This window comes from Symphalangus syndactylus, chromosome 10 (genome assembly GCF_028878055.3).
Source record: "Symphalangus syndactylus isolate Jambi chromosome 10, NHGRI_mSymSyn1-v2.1_pri, whole genome shotgun sequence".
NCBI classification, from domain to species: Eukaryota; Metazoa; Chordata; class Mammalia; order Primates; family Hylobatidae; genus Symphalangus; species Symphalangus syndactylus.
The window spans coordinates 112,608,942-112,624,775 of record NC_072432.2 but is presented as its reverse complement, the minus strand read 5'-3'; the positions used below and the strand labels follow the sequence as shown (position 1 = coordinate 112,624,775).

Here is a 15,834-nt window from a genome sequence, read left to right as displayed (position 1 = left end):
CATTGGTAGCTTGATGGGGATGGCATTGAATCCATAAATTACCTTGGGCAGTATGGCCATTTTCATGATATTGATTATTCCTATCCATGAGCCTGGAATGTTCTTCCATTTGTTTATGTCCTCTTTTATTTGGATGAGCAGTGGTTTGTAGTTCTCCTTGAATAGGTCCTTCACATCCCTTGTAAGTTGGATTCCTAGGTATTTTATTCTCTTTGAAGCCATTGTGAATGAGAGTTCACTCATGATTTCACTCTCTGTTTGTCTGTTATTGGTGTATAGGAATGCTTGTGATTTTCCCACATTGATTTTATATTCTGAGACTTTGCTGAAGTTGCTTATTAGCTTAAGGAGATTTGGGGCTGAGACGATGGGGTTTTCTAAATATACAATCATGTCTCCTGCAAACAGAGACAATTTGACTTCCTCTTATCCTAATTGAATACCCTTTATTTCTTTCTCCTGCCTGATTGCCCTGGCCAGAACTTCCAACACTATGTTGAATAGGAGTGGTGAGAGAAGGCATCCTTGTCTTGTGCTAGTTTGCAAAGGGAATGCTTCCAGTGTTTGCCCATTCAGTATGATATTGGCTGTGGGTTTGTCATAAATAGCTCTTATTATTTTGAGATACGTCCCATGAATACCTAATTTATTGAAAGTTGTTAGCATGAAGGGATGTTGAATTTTGTCAAAGGCCTTTTCTGCATCTATTGAGATAATCATGTGGTTTTTGTCTTTGGTTCTGTTTATATGATGGATTATGTTTATTGATTTGCGTATGTTGAACTAGCCTTGCATCCCAGGTTTGAAGCCAACTTGATCGTGGTGGATAAGCTTTTTGATGTGCTGCTGGATTTGGTTTGCCAGTATTTTATTGAGGATTTTTGCACTGATGCTCATCAGGGATATTGGTCTAAAATTCTCTTTTTTCGTTGTGTCTCTGCCAGGCTTTGATATCAGTATGATGCTGACCTCATAAAATGAGTTAGGGAGGATTCCCTCTTTTGCTATTGATTCAAATAGTTTCAGCAGGAATGGTACCAGCTCCTCTTTGTACCTCTGGTAGAATTCGGCTGTGAATCCATCTGGTCCTGGACTTTTTTTGGTTGATAGGCTATTAATTATTGCCTCAATTTCGGAGCCTGTTATTGGTCTAGTCAGGGATTCAACTTCTTCCTGGTTTAGCCTTGGGAGGGTGTATGTGTTGAGGAATTTATCCATTTCTTCTAGATTTTCTAGTTTATTTGCGTAAAGGTGTTTATAGTATTCTTTGATGGTAGTTTGTATTTCTGTGAGATTGGTGATGATATCCCCTTTATCATTTTTATTGTGTCTATTCAATTCTTCTCTCTTTTCTTCTTTATTAATCTTGCTAGTGGTCTATCAATTTTGTTGATCATTTAAAAAAAACAGCTCCTGGATTCATTGATTTTTTGAAGGTTTTTTTGTGTCTCTATTCCTTTAGCTCTGCTCTAAGTTATTTCTTGTCTTCTGCTAGCTTTTGAATGTGTTTGCTCTTGCTTCTCTAGTTCTTTTAATTGTGATGTTAGGGTGTCAATTTTAGATCTTTCCTGCTTTCTCTTGTGGGCATTTAGTGCTATAAATTTCCGTCTACACACTGCTTTGAATGTGTCCCAGAGATTCTGGTATGTTGTGTCTTTGTTCTCATTGGTTTCAAAGAACATCTTTATTTCTGCCTTCATTTCGTTATGTATCCAGTAGTCATTCAGGAGCAGGTTGTCCAGTTTCCATGTAGTTGAGCAGTTTTGAGTGAGGTTCTTAATCCCGAGTTCTAGTTTGATTGCACTATGGTCTGAGAGGCAGTTTTTTATAATTTCTGTTCTTTTGCATTTGCTGAGGAGTGCTTTACTTCCAACTATGTGGTCAATTTTGGTATAATTGCGATGTGGTGCTGAGAAGAATGTATATTCTGTTGATTTGGGGTGAAGAGTTCTGTAGATGTCTATTAGGTCTGCTTGGTGCAGAGATGAGTTCAATTCCTGGATATCCTTGTTAACTTTCTGTCTCGTTGATCTGTCTAATATTCACAGTGGGGTGTTAAAGTCTCCCATTATTATTGTGTGGGAGTCTAAGTCTCTTTGTATGTCTCTAAGGACTTGCTTTGTGAATCTGGATGCTCCTGTATTGGGTGCATATATATTTAGGATAGTTAGCTCTTCTTGTTGAATTGATCCCTTTACCGTTATGTAATGGCCTTCTTTGTCTCTTTTGATCTAAAGTCTGTTTTATCAGAGACTAGGATTTTTTTTTTTTTGTTTTCCATTTGCTTGGTAGATCTTCCTCCATCCCTTTATTTTGAGTCTATATGTGTCTCTGAACGTGAGATGGGTCTCCTGAATACAGCACCCTGACGGGTCTTGACTCTTTATCCAATTTGCCAGTCTGTGTCTTTTCATTGGAGCATTTAGCCCATTTACATTTAAGGTTAATATTGTTATGTGTGAATTTGATCCTGTCATTATGATGTTAGCTGGTTATTTTGCCCATTAGTTGACGCAGTTTCTTCCCAGCCTCGATGGTCTTTACAATTTGGCATATTTTTGCAGTGGCTGGTACTGGTTGTTCCTTTCCATGTTTAGTGCTTTCTTCAGGAGCTCTTGTAAGGCGGGCCTGGTGGTGACAAAATCTCTCAGCATTTGCTTGTCTGTAAAGTATTTTATTTCTCCTTCACTTACGAAGCTTAGTTTGGCCGGATATGAAATTCTGGGTTGAAAATTCTTTTAAGAATGTTGAATATTGGTCCCCACTCTCTTCTGGCTTGTAGAGTTTCTACTAAGAGATCTGCTGTTAGTCTGATGGGCTTCCCTTTGTGGGTAACCCGACCTTTCTCTCTGGTTGCCTTTAACATTTTTTCCGTCATTTCAACTTTGGTGAATCTGACAATTATGTGTCTTGGAGTTGCTCTTCTTGAGGAGTATGTTTGTGGCATTCTCTGTATTTCCTGAATTTGAATGTTGGCCTACCTTGCTAGGTTGGGAGGTTGGGAAAGTTCTCCTGGATAATATCCTGAAGAGTGTTTTCCAACTTGGTTCCATTCTCCCTGTCACTTTCAGGTACACCAATCAGATGTAGATTTGGTCTTTTCACATAGTCCCATGTTTCTTGGAAGCTTTGTTCATTTCTTTCCAATCTTTTTTCTCTAAATTTCTCTTCTTGCTTCATTTCATTCATTTGATCTTCAATCACTGATACCCTTCTTCCACTTGATTGAATTGGCTACTGAAGCTTGTGTATCCATCACATAGTTCTCGTGCCATGGTTTTCAGCTCCATCAGGTCATTTAAGGTCTTCTCTATGCTGTTTAGTTGGCCATTCATCTAATCTTTTTTCAAGGTTTTTAGCTTCTTTGCAATGGGTTGGAACATCCTCCTTTAGCTTGGAGATGTTTGTTACTACCGATTGTCTGAAGCCTTCTTCTCTCAACTCATCAAAGTCATTCTCCAGCCAGCTTTGTTCCATTGCTGGTGAGAAGCTGCGTTCCTTTGGAGGAGAAGAGGTGCTCTGATTTTTAGAATTTTCAGCTTTTCTGCTCTGGTTTCGCCCCATCTTTATGGTTTATCTACTTTTAGTCTTTGATGATGGTAACGTACAGATGGGGTTTTGGTGTGGATGTCCTTTCTGTTTGTTAGTTTTCCTTCTAACAGAACTCTCAGCTGCAGGTCTGCTGGAGTTTGCTGGAGGTCCACTCCATACGCTGTTTGCCTGGGTATCACCAGCGGAGGCTGCAGAACAGCAAATATTGCAGAATGGCAAATGTTGCTGCCTGATCCTTCCTCTGGAAGCTTCGTCTCAGAGGGGCACCCAGCTGTATGAGGTGTCAGTTGTCCCCTACTGGGAAGTGTCTCCCAGTTAGGCTACTCAGGGGTCAGGGACCCACTTGAGGAGGCAGTCTTTTCCTTCTCAGATCTCAAACTCCATGCTGGGAGAACCACTACTCTCTTCAAAGCTGTCAGACAGGGAAGTTTAAGTCTGCAGTAATTTAATAAATATTAAATGGTATGAACACTACCTTCACATTGTAAAGATACCATATTACAGGCAATATTACAGGCAACTATTTTGTCCCCAGTATTTTAACTTATTTCTCAATGATCACTTTTAGGCCACCTTTTTGAAATATTTTATAGAATAAAGGTTTAGGGAAACAGTGAAATATTAATTTAAGCTGTTTTTCTAAATATGCTATAATAAATTGTAGATATGCTTAAATTCATTTAAAAGAAAGAGCAGGCAGATAACAGCAGGAAAGAATAGGAAAGTTTTTACTGCTTATAAAAATAAGTTGGTCAACAAGAGATTTCAGGCAGGAGTCACACTAGAACTGCTTGCAGACCAAAATTTCAAATCCTAAATGAATCTTTGCAGGAAGTAAACTGCAAAAAAATTGGAATGGGTTTTCATTCCTTTGCATGTAGCTAGTAAGGGATGGGTATCGCCTGCTGGGAGAACCATCTTGCTGCCTGAAGCACAGTAGAAATGACAGTAATAAAAAAACACGGAAGAATTTAGGGGTTGCTATCAGGGGAGCAAATGAGTCTCCATTGGTTTAGTAGAGAAAAGCAGCCTTGAAACAAATAAACAAAAACTTTTAAAATATCTCCGTCAAAGGTATGAGTTTTTATGGGAGTAAGTAAGTCATCATCTGCTAATGAACACGTGGTAACAGAAGTGGCTTCTAAGGCCAAAGAATTACAAATATCTAAGAACCAAGAAGAATGGAAAGGAATGTTCAAGATATAACTTGACTTAATAACAAAGTTGTAAATAGCAATAATAAGATGATTAAGTATTTGTTAAGCAGATACTTACATCTATTATTTCACAAAACCCTATGAAATCATTACTACAAAAAACGAAGGCTTAGAAATGTTGAGTGACTGCCCAAGTTCTTGAGAACTTTGACCAGGTCATGGAGAGCATTTTAGGATGCTCCTCCCACCCACCCATGATGCACACATAAATTAGCATCCTAGGATGCTAATTTATGTGTGCATCATGGGTGGGTGGGAGGAGACGTCAAATGTTGGCAAAGTAAAAGGATACAAAACCATAGACACACCCAATCTGTCTACCATTTTCATTTTAAATTCTTGTTCAAACTGGAATGTTATTTTCCATTTAACCATTATTTAATAGATCCCTCTATGGTTACATCTTTCTAATAAAGGATAGCTATATTTTAAAATAAAAAAATTAAAAGTAAAATTGCCATCTGCCTAACTAGACAACATTGCCATCTAGTGGCCTAAACACATTACAGCTACCACTTCTGGGGTGACAGCAGAGGTCCTATCAAGGCTCTGAAGGGTGTGCCCAGTAGACACAATGTTAATAACGACGCCAAGCCATACCAAGAGCACACAAATTCATCCAAAGCACACGTGCTGACATTCAACCAGAAAACCCACTCTAGCCTCAAAGATTTAACAGCTTCACTGAGCAAAAACCAAAAAACAAAACAAAAAACAAACAAACAAAAAAAAACAACTACTACCACCATTGAACCAAGGTTTTGATGTCCCTCACTTATTTATTTTTCTTTGAAATTTTAAGATCCATTTCTCACTCCTTTGTCCACCTACCTGCTTGAAAATGTTTCCAAACATCCTCTCATCTTTACAGTAAGAACATAGCCCTCTATCACCATGACCAAGGAAAGAAGCAGGTATCAGCTGCTAATGACAGTCAATAACTCAACAGGGAGTCAATCTGTGACTTAAAGACCCAGAATCTGTCCTAGAATGAGCAAGCCAGAGCTAGGCTTTGGTCTAAACAAGATGAAGATGTAAGGGACAGGAAAATAGGAAAAGGCTTACAAGATTGGCACAGATGCAGCTTTAACTGAGGCACACAATATTCTAGTGATAAATTATCTTAGCAAACATCCTTTGGGGCCTTTTCTTTAATTAAAATCAGATACTCACTGCTTCTCCAGATTTACAGCAAGGCTTATGTAACCCTTTGTTTCTGCAACCAGGTCATTTATTGAAACCATCAACATGCTGAAAGGGCACGGAAGGACATGGAGAAAGAACACGTCAAGGAGTGGACCACTGTCACAACACCACTGGTGGGTTTTTGTCAAACCCCATCTCTGACCCTACAAGTTTAAGATCATGAAGGATGTGAGAGTACAAACAAAACAGCTGTTAAATCTTTTTTAGCCCATTTTTGATGAAATAAGTATAGAAACACAGGAGATCAGTTTAGATCTGTTTGAATAAAGGGACAGGAAAAGTTGGAAGAGGCAATTTTCAGAAATCCAAATACAGTATGTACTTCTCCAAAATTTGCATCAGAGGCTGAATCATGCCCATGCAAATGGATCTTAGTTCAAATTCATGTCAGAAAAATCTGGAACACACTTCACTTCTCATATACAAATATCCTAGGAAAGCAGCTGTTTGTTCTTACCTATAATAAAAAGAATCTCCACTGCAATGTCACTGACGGTTGTGCTCCGAGTTGTGGACAGGTCGTCATTGCCAATAAAGCAAACGTTGTAAGGTACAGTCACAGCAACATAAAACGTTGCCAACAAAATAAGCCAGTCCCAGCCAGCTTTAAAAGTGCTAAAATGCAAAAGTATGAATTTGGACTTTTTTGCATCAGAAACTTTGTACTCCGGAAATGCTGGTTTATCTACAAAAACATTCTGTGGATGAAGACAAAAAGGAGAGAAAGGAGAAACACAACATTAGAAACAAGGATTACACAGCTTGAAACACACACTTTTGTGAGTAGGATCATTCACTACACAATGCAATATCTTACAAGTGACTCTTAAAAGTTGGTGATGCAAAGCATCTAAACATCTAAAACTGAGCAGAGATCTTTGTTATAAGGAACAGGAATATGCAGAGTTTAGTCATGAAGCTAAGTAAGTAACCCAGATTTTGTTCATTAAAAAATAAAAAAGACCATTACCTAAAATGTCATCAAAAAACATTCACTGTTACATGTAATCCTATACACATTATAAACACAAAGCTATATTTACATTCCTATTGTCATGAGAATATTCTGTATACTTGCAGATTTCTGATGACAGTCATTATCTAAAGACTATATTTGACCTGATATTTTACTGATGACAGCAGTGGTACTTTTCTTTCCAAAAAGAATAGATATATGACCAATATTATATTGTAAACAGTTTACATTTCTTTCCAAATATAGCCAAGTGGTGCTAACTACTTTCATTTTTTGCATTGTGGCTGTTGGTGAGGTTGGGAACCAAAATCTCATTACCTTGACTGACACAGATGCAGTCTGACATGGGCCAGACATTGTTCAGATGGTAAAGTAAGAAACAGTTACTTAAGAGTTATTAGTCAAGTCATGGGAGGAGAAAGCCAATGTTCACTGTGCAGCTGATTAAATGCAGAATAGCTGGAGTTTTTGATAACTGCAAAAGCACTTCACTTTGAATGCAGTTCAAATTGATGAACAACTCACTTGCTGCTAGAAGACAAAGGGAGGCCCAACAACAGCATGTGTGGAAATCTGACAAGCCTGTGACCAGATACTTGCAGACCTGGCTTTGACCTCAATTAATGGAAAATACAAGATAGGTAATGGAAACTTATATTTGAAAGTTTAGTTGAATTAACAGAGCAGTTATAAATTCCAGAATACATATTACTTGTAGGTCACAATGTTGTCTTCTTGTCTCACTCACTGAGGGAAGAGCAGATTAATGTCATGTGTTTAGGGATCCTGAAGTACCTGAGGATTCAAGAAAGGTTCAGAAAGATCAGGAACATCTAGCTCTAAGTGGTGACTGTCAGTGATTGAATAGTTCTGCTACCTTAATATTAACGCACCCCTGTCTGGCATTTCTCTTTGGTAGGTATTTTCAACCCATGTTTCTACTTCCTGTTAATATTCTCACTCAACCCACACAGGCATCTCATAATGTCAGTACTTCGTGGTGGGTCACTGTTAAACTACTTCCAGATAGTCCTTAGATGCCCATCTGCCACTGCATCTATGTTTCATACAATTCCCTGATATTCGTCCTGTCTCCTTTGCCTCATTCTCTGGTTTCAAGAAACCAGTTCCAAAGGTAGACTTTGGCATAAAACAGAGAAGGGGAGACGAAGTAGCCCCGTTGGGCTTCTCATAAAAATTCAGGCTATTACATTGGAAGAGGGAATTAATGTCTATAACCATTAATCTTCTCACCACTGATAAACACTTCAAGTTGTAATAACATAATTGGTTCTAATCCAAATTTTCCCTGAATATTTACTACAATAAAGAATTATCAGAAGCCATGGGAAATATCTCATTTTCTATTCACATAAGTTTCTTCTATCATGTTACAGAGATTAAAATTTTACATTGTTTGAGGTAACACCCATATCTAGGGTAATGATTTGGGAAAACTCAAAAAGTGAAGTTTTTGTTTTTGTTTTTGATTATGCTGATTATATGAAGCATTAGTGATTCTGTCACAAAAGTTCAGCAATATATTAGTTTTCTGTACAAAGCAGAAAATAAATCACGTGGTTTCATTTTATAAGCTACTTAGAACATATTTTAAAAATATTTTAAAAAGATACTGAGAATTCAATACATCTGAGATTAGATTTAAATTTTGAAATGTTAACTCAAATCCTGCAAACATCTTTACATAATCACCTGAGTGAAAAAAAGTAGATGCTTCTCTTCTTCCATCAGCTTTTGTAATGTTTTATCAAAATCCTTTTGAATGAAAAAAATTCTTAAAATTGTAAAAAAAATTGTACACAATTGTAAAATTATGCTTTTTAGCAGGAAGTAGGGGGAAAGACATGTTATTTATAACTGTCAAACATGGAGTCTGCCTAGTCTAGACATTAAGTTTATCTTATTTATTAATCTTCAAGCATATTTCTTTAGTACCAATGGTGTTTTAGATGTTTAACCTCTAACCTATGAGTTATTGAAACATACTAGTTAACTCCAGTGCCTAATTAAGGTAATTGTTTCCTAAACTATTTTTGCAATAGTTCCTTTCAAACTATCATCTGAATGAGCAAGAGAATGTGAAAATGTTTCTACAGTCACTTCAGTGAGTAATCTAAACCCAGTGTATGCCTTTGATGATCATCACTGTCTCCTGCCAGAAATATGCATTTGTAGCACTCTCCTTTCAAGTTTCCAAGGCTCTAGTGTGATCTTTAATATTTCTTTGTGTTGAAAACATTTGCATCATATCATTCTCATTTGATTGACAGAATAACAAATCAAGGAAGGCAGAATTTGAAAACACCTTTTTCAAGGTATACCAGGCAAAGTTAGAGCCAGACTAAAATATGTTGCATCCTGATTCCCAAACCTGCTAATGACCTGAGGAGTTCATTTGACTATGGCTGAAGCATATGCTCCTTTTCCACAGAACTGTATCTGAGAAGCAGCAAGGTAAGAGTCAGAAGCACGATGGCTTTGAATTAGAAGATTAAAGATTGGGTACCACAACTGCTGCTTCTATTAAGTTGGTTTTTTTTTCCATCATTAAAATGGAACTAATAAAAATCAGACCTAGTACTGGCTTGCTATAAGAATCAAATAATATGATGTAAGTAAAAGGAATTTGTAAATAGCAAAGGGCTATAAAAAATGTTAAGAATTATTTTTTGTGTGTGCAAATGTTATTACAGCAAGAATTTCCAGAAAATTTATTGTTTATTCAATAAACTATACAAGTCATTTCCTCTTCTCCCTTCTGCCTTCCTTCTATCTGCCATTTAGCCATCCTACCCTGTTATCCTTGAAAGGAGATGGTGAACAGGTGAACAGGGCAAATCCTGATTCTATACTTTGCTTCAGGAATAAGATATTACCTGTAGTATTAGAGTTACTGTGCTGTTAGGCATCTTAAATTACTATGTATTATTTTAATGCTCTACTCTGATGTTTGTATTTCTTAAATGAATGGCAATTAAGCAAATTAGCTAAGTAGTGGGAGTTACAGTTTTTTTGAAATCAGATTTTTAAGTACTGCTTTGTACTTTGTTGAATCTAAGGGAAAAATAGCATGCCCAGCAAATGCATTTTAAAGCTCACTAATATTGCTATGTTTAAATTCTCCACTAAAAGCTAGACAGTGTCAGCTTTCAGCCTTACAGAATCTGTGGATAATATTTGTTTAGGTGCTTTGCTGGTTGATTTGCATGGAATCAAGCCCAAATGTGGTTACTTTTGTTTCTTCCTATAACTTGCTTATGTCACTAAGGCTGACTTGGTAACTGAAAGGGGATGTAAATAGGCACCAGTGGAAGGATCCACAGATCAAGTGGTGTGCACTGTTTCAAGCCTCTCCCTGGATTCCCAGGAAATCAATATAACACTAAGGCACAGGTATCCCTAGAGAAACTTTATATTGAATTAGGACCAAAAAAAAAAAAAATCAAAGCGTGACCCTCCACAGTGGTACATGGCAGACCAGCACGGACATGGTTGATGGTCCTTGGAGGATAAATGATTCAAAACATCTTGTTTTGGCTTCCAGAAAGTTGCACTGAAGTAGAGCCAGGTTTGAAGCACTTTCATGTCAGATCTCGCTCCTCACCCTGGGTTCATACATCTTTCTTTGTTCACTACAATCAGAGAAATGAATACTTTGTATGTCTGATGAATGGTCCTGTTTTATCAAAGCATGTGTATGTCAGATTAGGTAGTTCTTGAGCTTGCTATGTTAAAAATGAAATGCCAAAGGATCCCCCCTCTGTCCTTAACTCCCAGAACTTCTGGATCTTAAATCGATTCCAAAATAGATCTGGTTGTTTCATGTGACTTTTTCTTGTCATTGGCAAGTTAGATGCTGGTATTTAATCTGCCACCTATGGTCACACAAACCCCCATACATGTTCTGATGATTCCATAAGGCAAATCAATGACATTAACATGATTTTAAAACTTTGAGTATCTACAACTAAATAGACAATGTTCTAGGTTTCCCAGTGAAGTCTCTTAGTGATAAGAACCAATTACAAAATTCAGTGTGAAATCCTGAAAGATATATGTCATGTAAAATGGGAAATAATCACCTTATATAGGCATAGTTATTTGTTGTGGTTTTGACAGATAAGACACCATATTTCAGAAAGCAACTATTGTAATTTACTAAAAGTGTGACTTTCCAAAATTGTTTAATGTATGGTATGCAATTGTAAATCCAGTGTTTTACTGTAAAATTTTCAACTGTGTTTTATATAAAATGTAAGTTTTTTAATGGAGTAATGACTTTGATTTGGTCATGTTCCTCATGGATAAAAGCATTTGTAGAACTAGATAACGTGCAAAACAGATGGAACTAAAATTAAATTTGAGAAATTTTAACCAATAAACTATGAATGTGTAATATGACTTGCTGCATCATTTCTGTTTCATAAAATGTAACCAGTGTGTCCTCATTTGCAGTGTCCGTAGTACCATATTGTACTTCACTGCAATAATATTCTAATCTCCAAGCTGTGATAACACTATGATTAAGCACTTTTATTATAGAAATGCCTCATGACTGCTGACCTTTTCCAGTTTGTTCTCTATAGAAAAGCACAAACCAAAGTGGAAAAAAAAATCTAGGCAAGCCAATAAATGGGTAATTGAGGCCTTTCTTTAGCGCATCAAACATTGCCACCAGGGGAAACACTAGCATTCATCCTGTACACACATACCACCTACGTTATTTATTTTCAATTTGTTCTTTTCTCTTCTTTGCAGGTGCCCAGAGATGTGATAAAGGACTGCTCGACTCCGTCTCCGGGCTGAGTCAAAGTGGGTCCCTGCTCTTGATCTTCCTTTGACTTTGTCTGGGGGAAAATAAAACTCATTAGACACACATGCATGCATCATTTCACCTCAAGAATGTCATTTTGACAGTTCCCTTTCAAGAGCATATTGTATATGTTTTCCAGTACCTAAAATAATCTGCTGGATCCTAATGACATTTAATTTAATTTTAGTCCTTTACGATTTATATATTTTTATCATCATATTGACTGCATTAATTTTTAAAAATTAAAGTAAAACATACATGAACATAGAAGAACTTTCAAATAGTTCAGGAAATCATTAATGGATATTACTCCTTTCTTCCTGCTATTCCACACTGAAATCCCTAATTCTACTCTAACATTTAAAAACATTCTTTCCAGAAAAATTTCTAATATGTACCCTATATCCACATTTGTAATTATTTTTTCTCTGCATAAATGTAAGTTTACAGTGAAAACTGTTTACTTATTACTTTTTCCACATTAAAATACTTGTAAATCATTCCATATTTGTATATTATAGTTCTCTCCTATTTTTTAAATGGCTAATAGCATACTATGTTAAGATTATAACTAACCTTATTAATTTTACTATTTCACTATCATGAAGATTCAGATTTATCTAAGATTTTCTGTCAAAATCTGTGTGGCCAATCCTGCAAAGAAAATTCTTAAATGCATACAGCTTTGAGTTTATTCAGTAAATAAATTACTGGCAGTGGTATGTACATTTTAAATTTTGGTATACATATTCCAAATTTCATTCTAGCAATTTACAGTACCAGCAAGTGAATAGATGTGCCTGCTTCACCACACGCATGCCAAAACTATAAACTATCAAATGAATATTGGCCAATATTTGGTTAGTTGAAAAATGCCATATTAATTTATATTATAAAAATCATGAGTGTGGATGAGCATGCTTTAAATATTTACTGTTCATTTGTATTGATTTTTCTGGTCTATTCATTTTTGTCAATTTTAGAATCAAAGTAGTGTTTTTAAATTTATTTGCAATAGCTCTTTGTATACGAGAGCAATGGCCATTTTCTCATCATATGTGCCACCAAAAATGTTCCCAATTTGTTGCTTGACTTTGGAATTTGTTTATGCAGTTTAAAAATTTTAAAGTATCTGTTGTCATGTTAGAGTAGGTAGTTAGTCAGACATGAACAGTGCAGGAGAGGACCACCTCCCCAGAAATGTCAAGCAAACATTAGTTGATGGTCTGGTGGTGGCTAAACCATCTCTCAGAAATGATAATTGGCCACAGCCAGTGCTAGTGGAAGATAATCTCCTGATAGATAGAAAACACCTGAGCTGGTGATCTTAGGCGGTGAACGAGTGGGCTCAAGCATGCACACTAAGAGGCAAAATGGTGGAGTTTAACCAGTATATAACCTTCCTCTGGGAATGCACTACTGGTAAGGGAAAGCACCTCAAGTGAACATGTGCACAGCTTCAGTAAACACACTGTGCATGCAGCCCCTCCCTAGTGCTGGCAGGCCACTGTGCATGTGGACAGCCCACCTCAAGAGAAGAATCAAGAAAAGAGAACTGGAAACCCTAGAACCATGCCAATGTGTAAAACCCCAAGTCAAGGGCTGAACAGGGAACTTAGATCTCTCAAGTCACGTGCTTGGCCCACTTCCAAGTGTACATTGCTTCCTTTCATTCCTGCTCTAATACATTTTAATAAACTCTCAGTCTTAAAACTTGCCTTGTTCTCTCCCTCTGCCTTAAACCTACTTCTGCCCCTTGGCTGAATTCTTTCCTCCGAGAAGGCAAGCATTGAGTTTGCTGCAGACCTGTATGGATTTGCCACTGGTTTTAGTCAGACTTATCCTTCTATTTCTGGTGTCTAGACATTATGCCCTGCATAGCTAAACTGTCGTCACACAAAAATATACGCAGGTTTCTTCCAATATACTTTGCCCTTACTTTCAAAAGTTTTAACATTTCAATTTTTAATCCAATTGCACTATATTTTAGTAAAAAAAAGTAAGGCTCTAGCTATATTACTTTCTTTCTAAAGGGCTACTGTTCAAGAAAAATAAATAAAGTGGTTATGTTACATTAATATTTAGTCATTTTTGATCAAATGGTCAGCATACAATTTCATCCTAAATAAATTGAATCTATGTCACAATTATTGCAAAATATAAAAACGTTAAAATCTGTTTAAGCTTCATCATAAAATCTCTCTACTATTATAAAAACTCTTTGATATCTCTCCTTCATAAAAATAATTTGGTTTAGTTGCTATGTCATGGAAGCCATATGACTGTTGTTGATGCCTACTGTGTGCCAGGCTCTGTTCTAGATCTTCCAAATTTATTATTAAAATTGATCCTCATAAATATCCTATGAAATAAGTATTATTATTCTCCATTTACAGATGAGAAAACTGAAGGTCTAATAACACATTAGATGGTCACACATCTAGTAACAGAAGTAGAGTCATTATGTGAATTCAGATTGGTCTCGAGTCCCTCTTCTTTCCACACACAGAACCAAGTCTCTTAGTGACTTCAGTGTTCGGGACTGCTGCTTTTTATCGACTTTCACATAGAGTAACAGGTATTATAATTCCTGCCCATCTGAGACTTCACTCCAAGTCTTTCACGGACTTTAATTACCCCCACCTCCAAAATTCCCACACCACTCTGGGATGCTTTAATGACCAGCAAATGGGGTGTTTAATTCACCGCAAAAGTCTAATTGAATGTTACTTTTAAAAAAAGCATTCACCTTTTGCTCCATACTTGAAAGAATATTGAAAATAAAATTTGCTACATTACTATAGACTTGAATCACTAAAAGTAGATTTTAAAACACCCAGAATAATATCAAAAAGGACACTTTTTAACAACTTGTGGCTGAACAAAGCACATTTCATTACTGCGAAAAGTTAAGATCATATATTCGTGTGTTAAATTTTTTGACCTACATAGAATCTTTGTAAATTACATTTGAAAATGTAATTATTACTCCAGCAAGGAGTAATTTTAAATATATTTAAACTTGAAAACAGCCAGAGTTTTCAGACAATCTCTACAGAAATTTGGTAAGTATGGCCAACAGGCTGCTTATACAATATCAATTGGCTTCAAAATGTCAAGTGGAATTACAATGCTAATTACAAAATGAACCAGATTAGATATTTACAACAGTCAATAAGCCAATTCCCTTCTCAGTGAGACATCTAATTAATAACAGATTTTCCAAATCAAATGATTGCAATTTTATCATCTTAGAAAAGGTCCCCTCAAAGGGAAGTGTCAAAGAATAATCTGTGTTAGTCTTGACTCTAAATGGAAGAAAAAAAGTTTTCTGTGAAAATATTTAGTCACAATTGAACCCTCAGGCAAGATTGGGTTGAAAATCATTCTACTTTACTGTAATATTCATGACAGCAATATTTCTAATCTGCATATCTACACAAACCACAAACACATCAGTATGTACATATATACATAACATATGGGTGTCTGTGTATGTATAACCAGAAATAAGCCAAATGTCCACAAATAAAACAATGCATACAGGTGTAGTAATCACCTAGAATATCATAATTCCATTAAACTGAACTTACATAGGAAATAAATGGGAAATGAATGAGTGTCTTCCTATTAACACAGAAATATCTCAAAAACATAATATTGAGTACAAAAGCAAAAAATGAAACATCACAGAAAACATGGCAACATTTTAACAATATTCAGACATGTAAAACTAAATAATATATTGTTTAGAGAAATGTACAACTGCTGTAAAACTGTATGTAATCACATGACTACAACCAGCTGCACAAGAGGCTAGAAAATAGAATCTCCAGTTGACCACTGTGCCTTACTAAATGGTATTAGTACAGTTGTATTTCTTAAACTGGATTGGTGGTATATAATGATTTGTAATAATATTTTATACTTCATATATATTTTAATGTAAAATTATTTCACCACAAAAAGGACAGTAATAAAGTGATATCAAACCATTTAACAGTGAAACCTGATAAAATTATACAGCGTGGTGGTGGTAGTAGGGAATA

General features: G+C 36.1%; 1 protein-coding gene across 1 annotated transcript in view; it reads right to left on the bottom strand.

Annotated features, from left to right (window-relative positions):
- KCNH8 (potassium voltage-gated channel subfamily H member 8) overlaps positions 1-15,834 on the bottom strand; it is a 373,450-nt gene that overhangs the window by 173,726 nt on the left and 183,890 nt on the right. Inside the window, exons 4-5 of the mRNA XM_055295551.2 lie at positions 11,692-11,819; positions 6,433-6,673 (exon numbers count right to left, since the gene is read on the bottom strand). Of these exons, the coding sequence (XP_055151526.1) occupies positions 6,433-6,673; positions 11,692-11,819 (369 nt within the window). The remainder of the gene's footprint in view (positions 1-6,432; positions 6,674-11,691; positions 11,820-15,834) is intronic.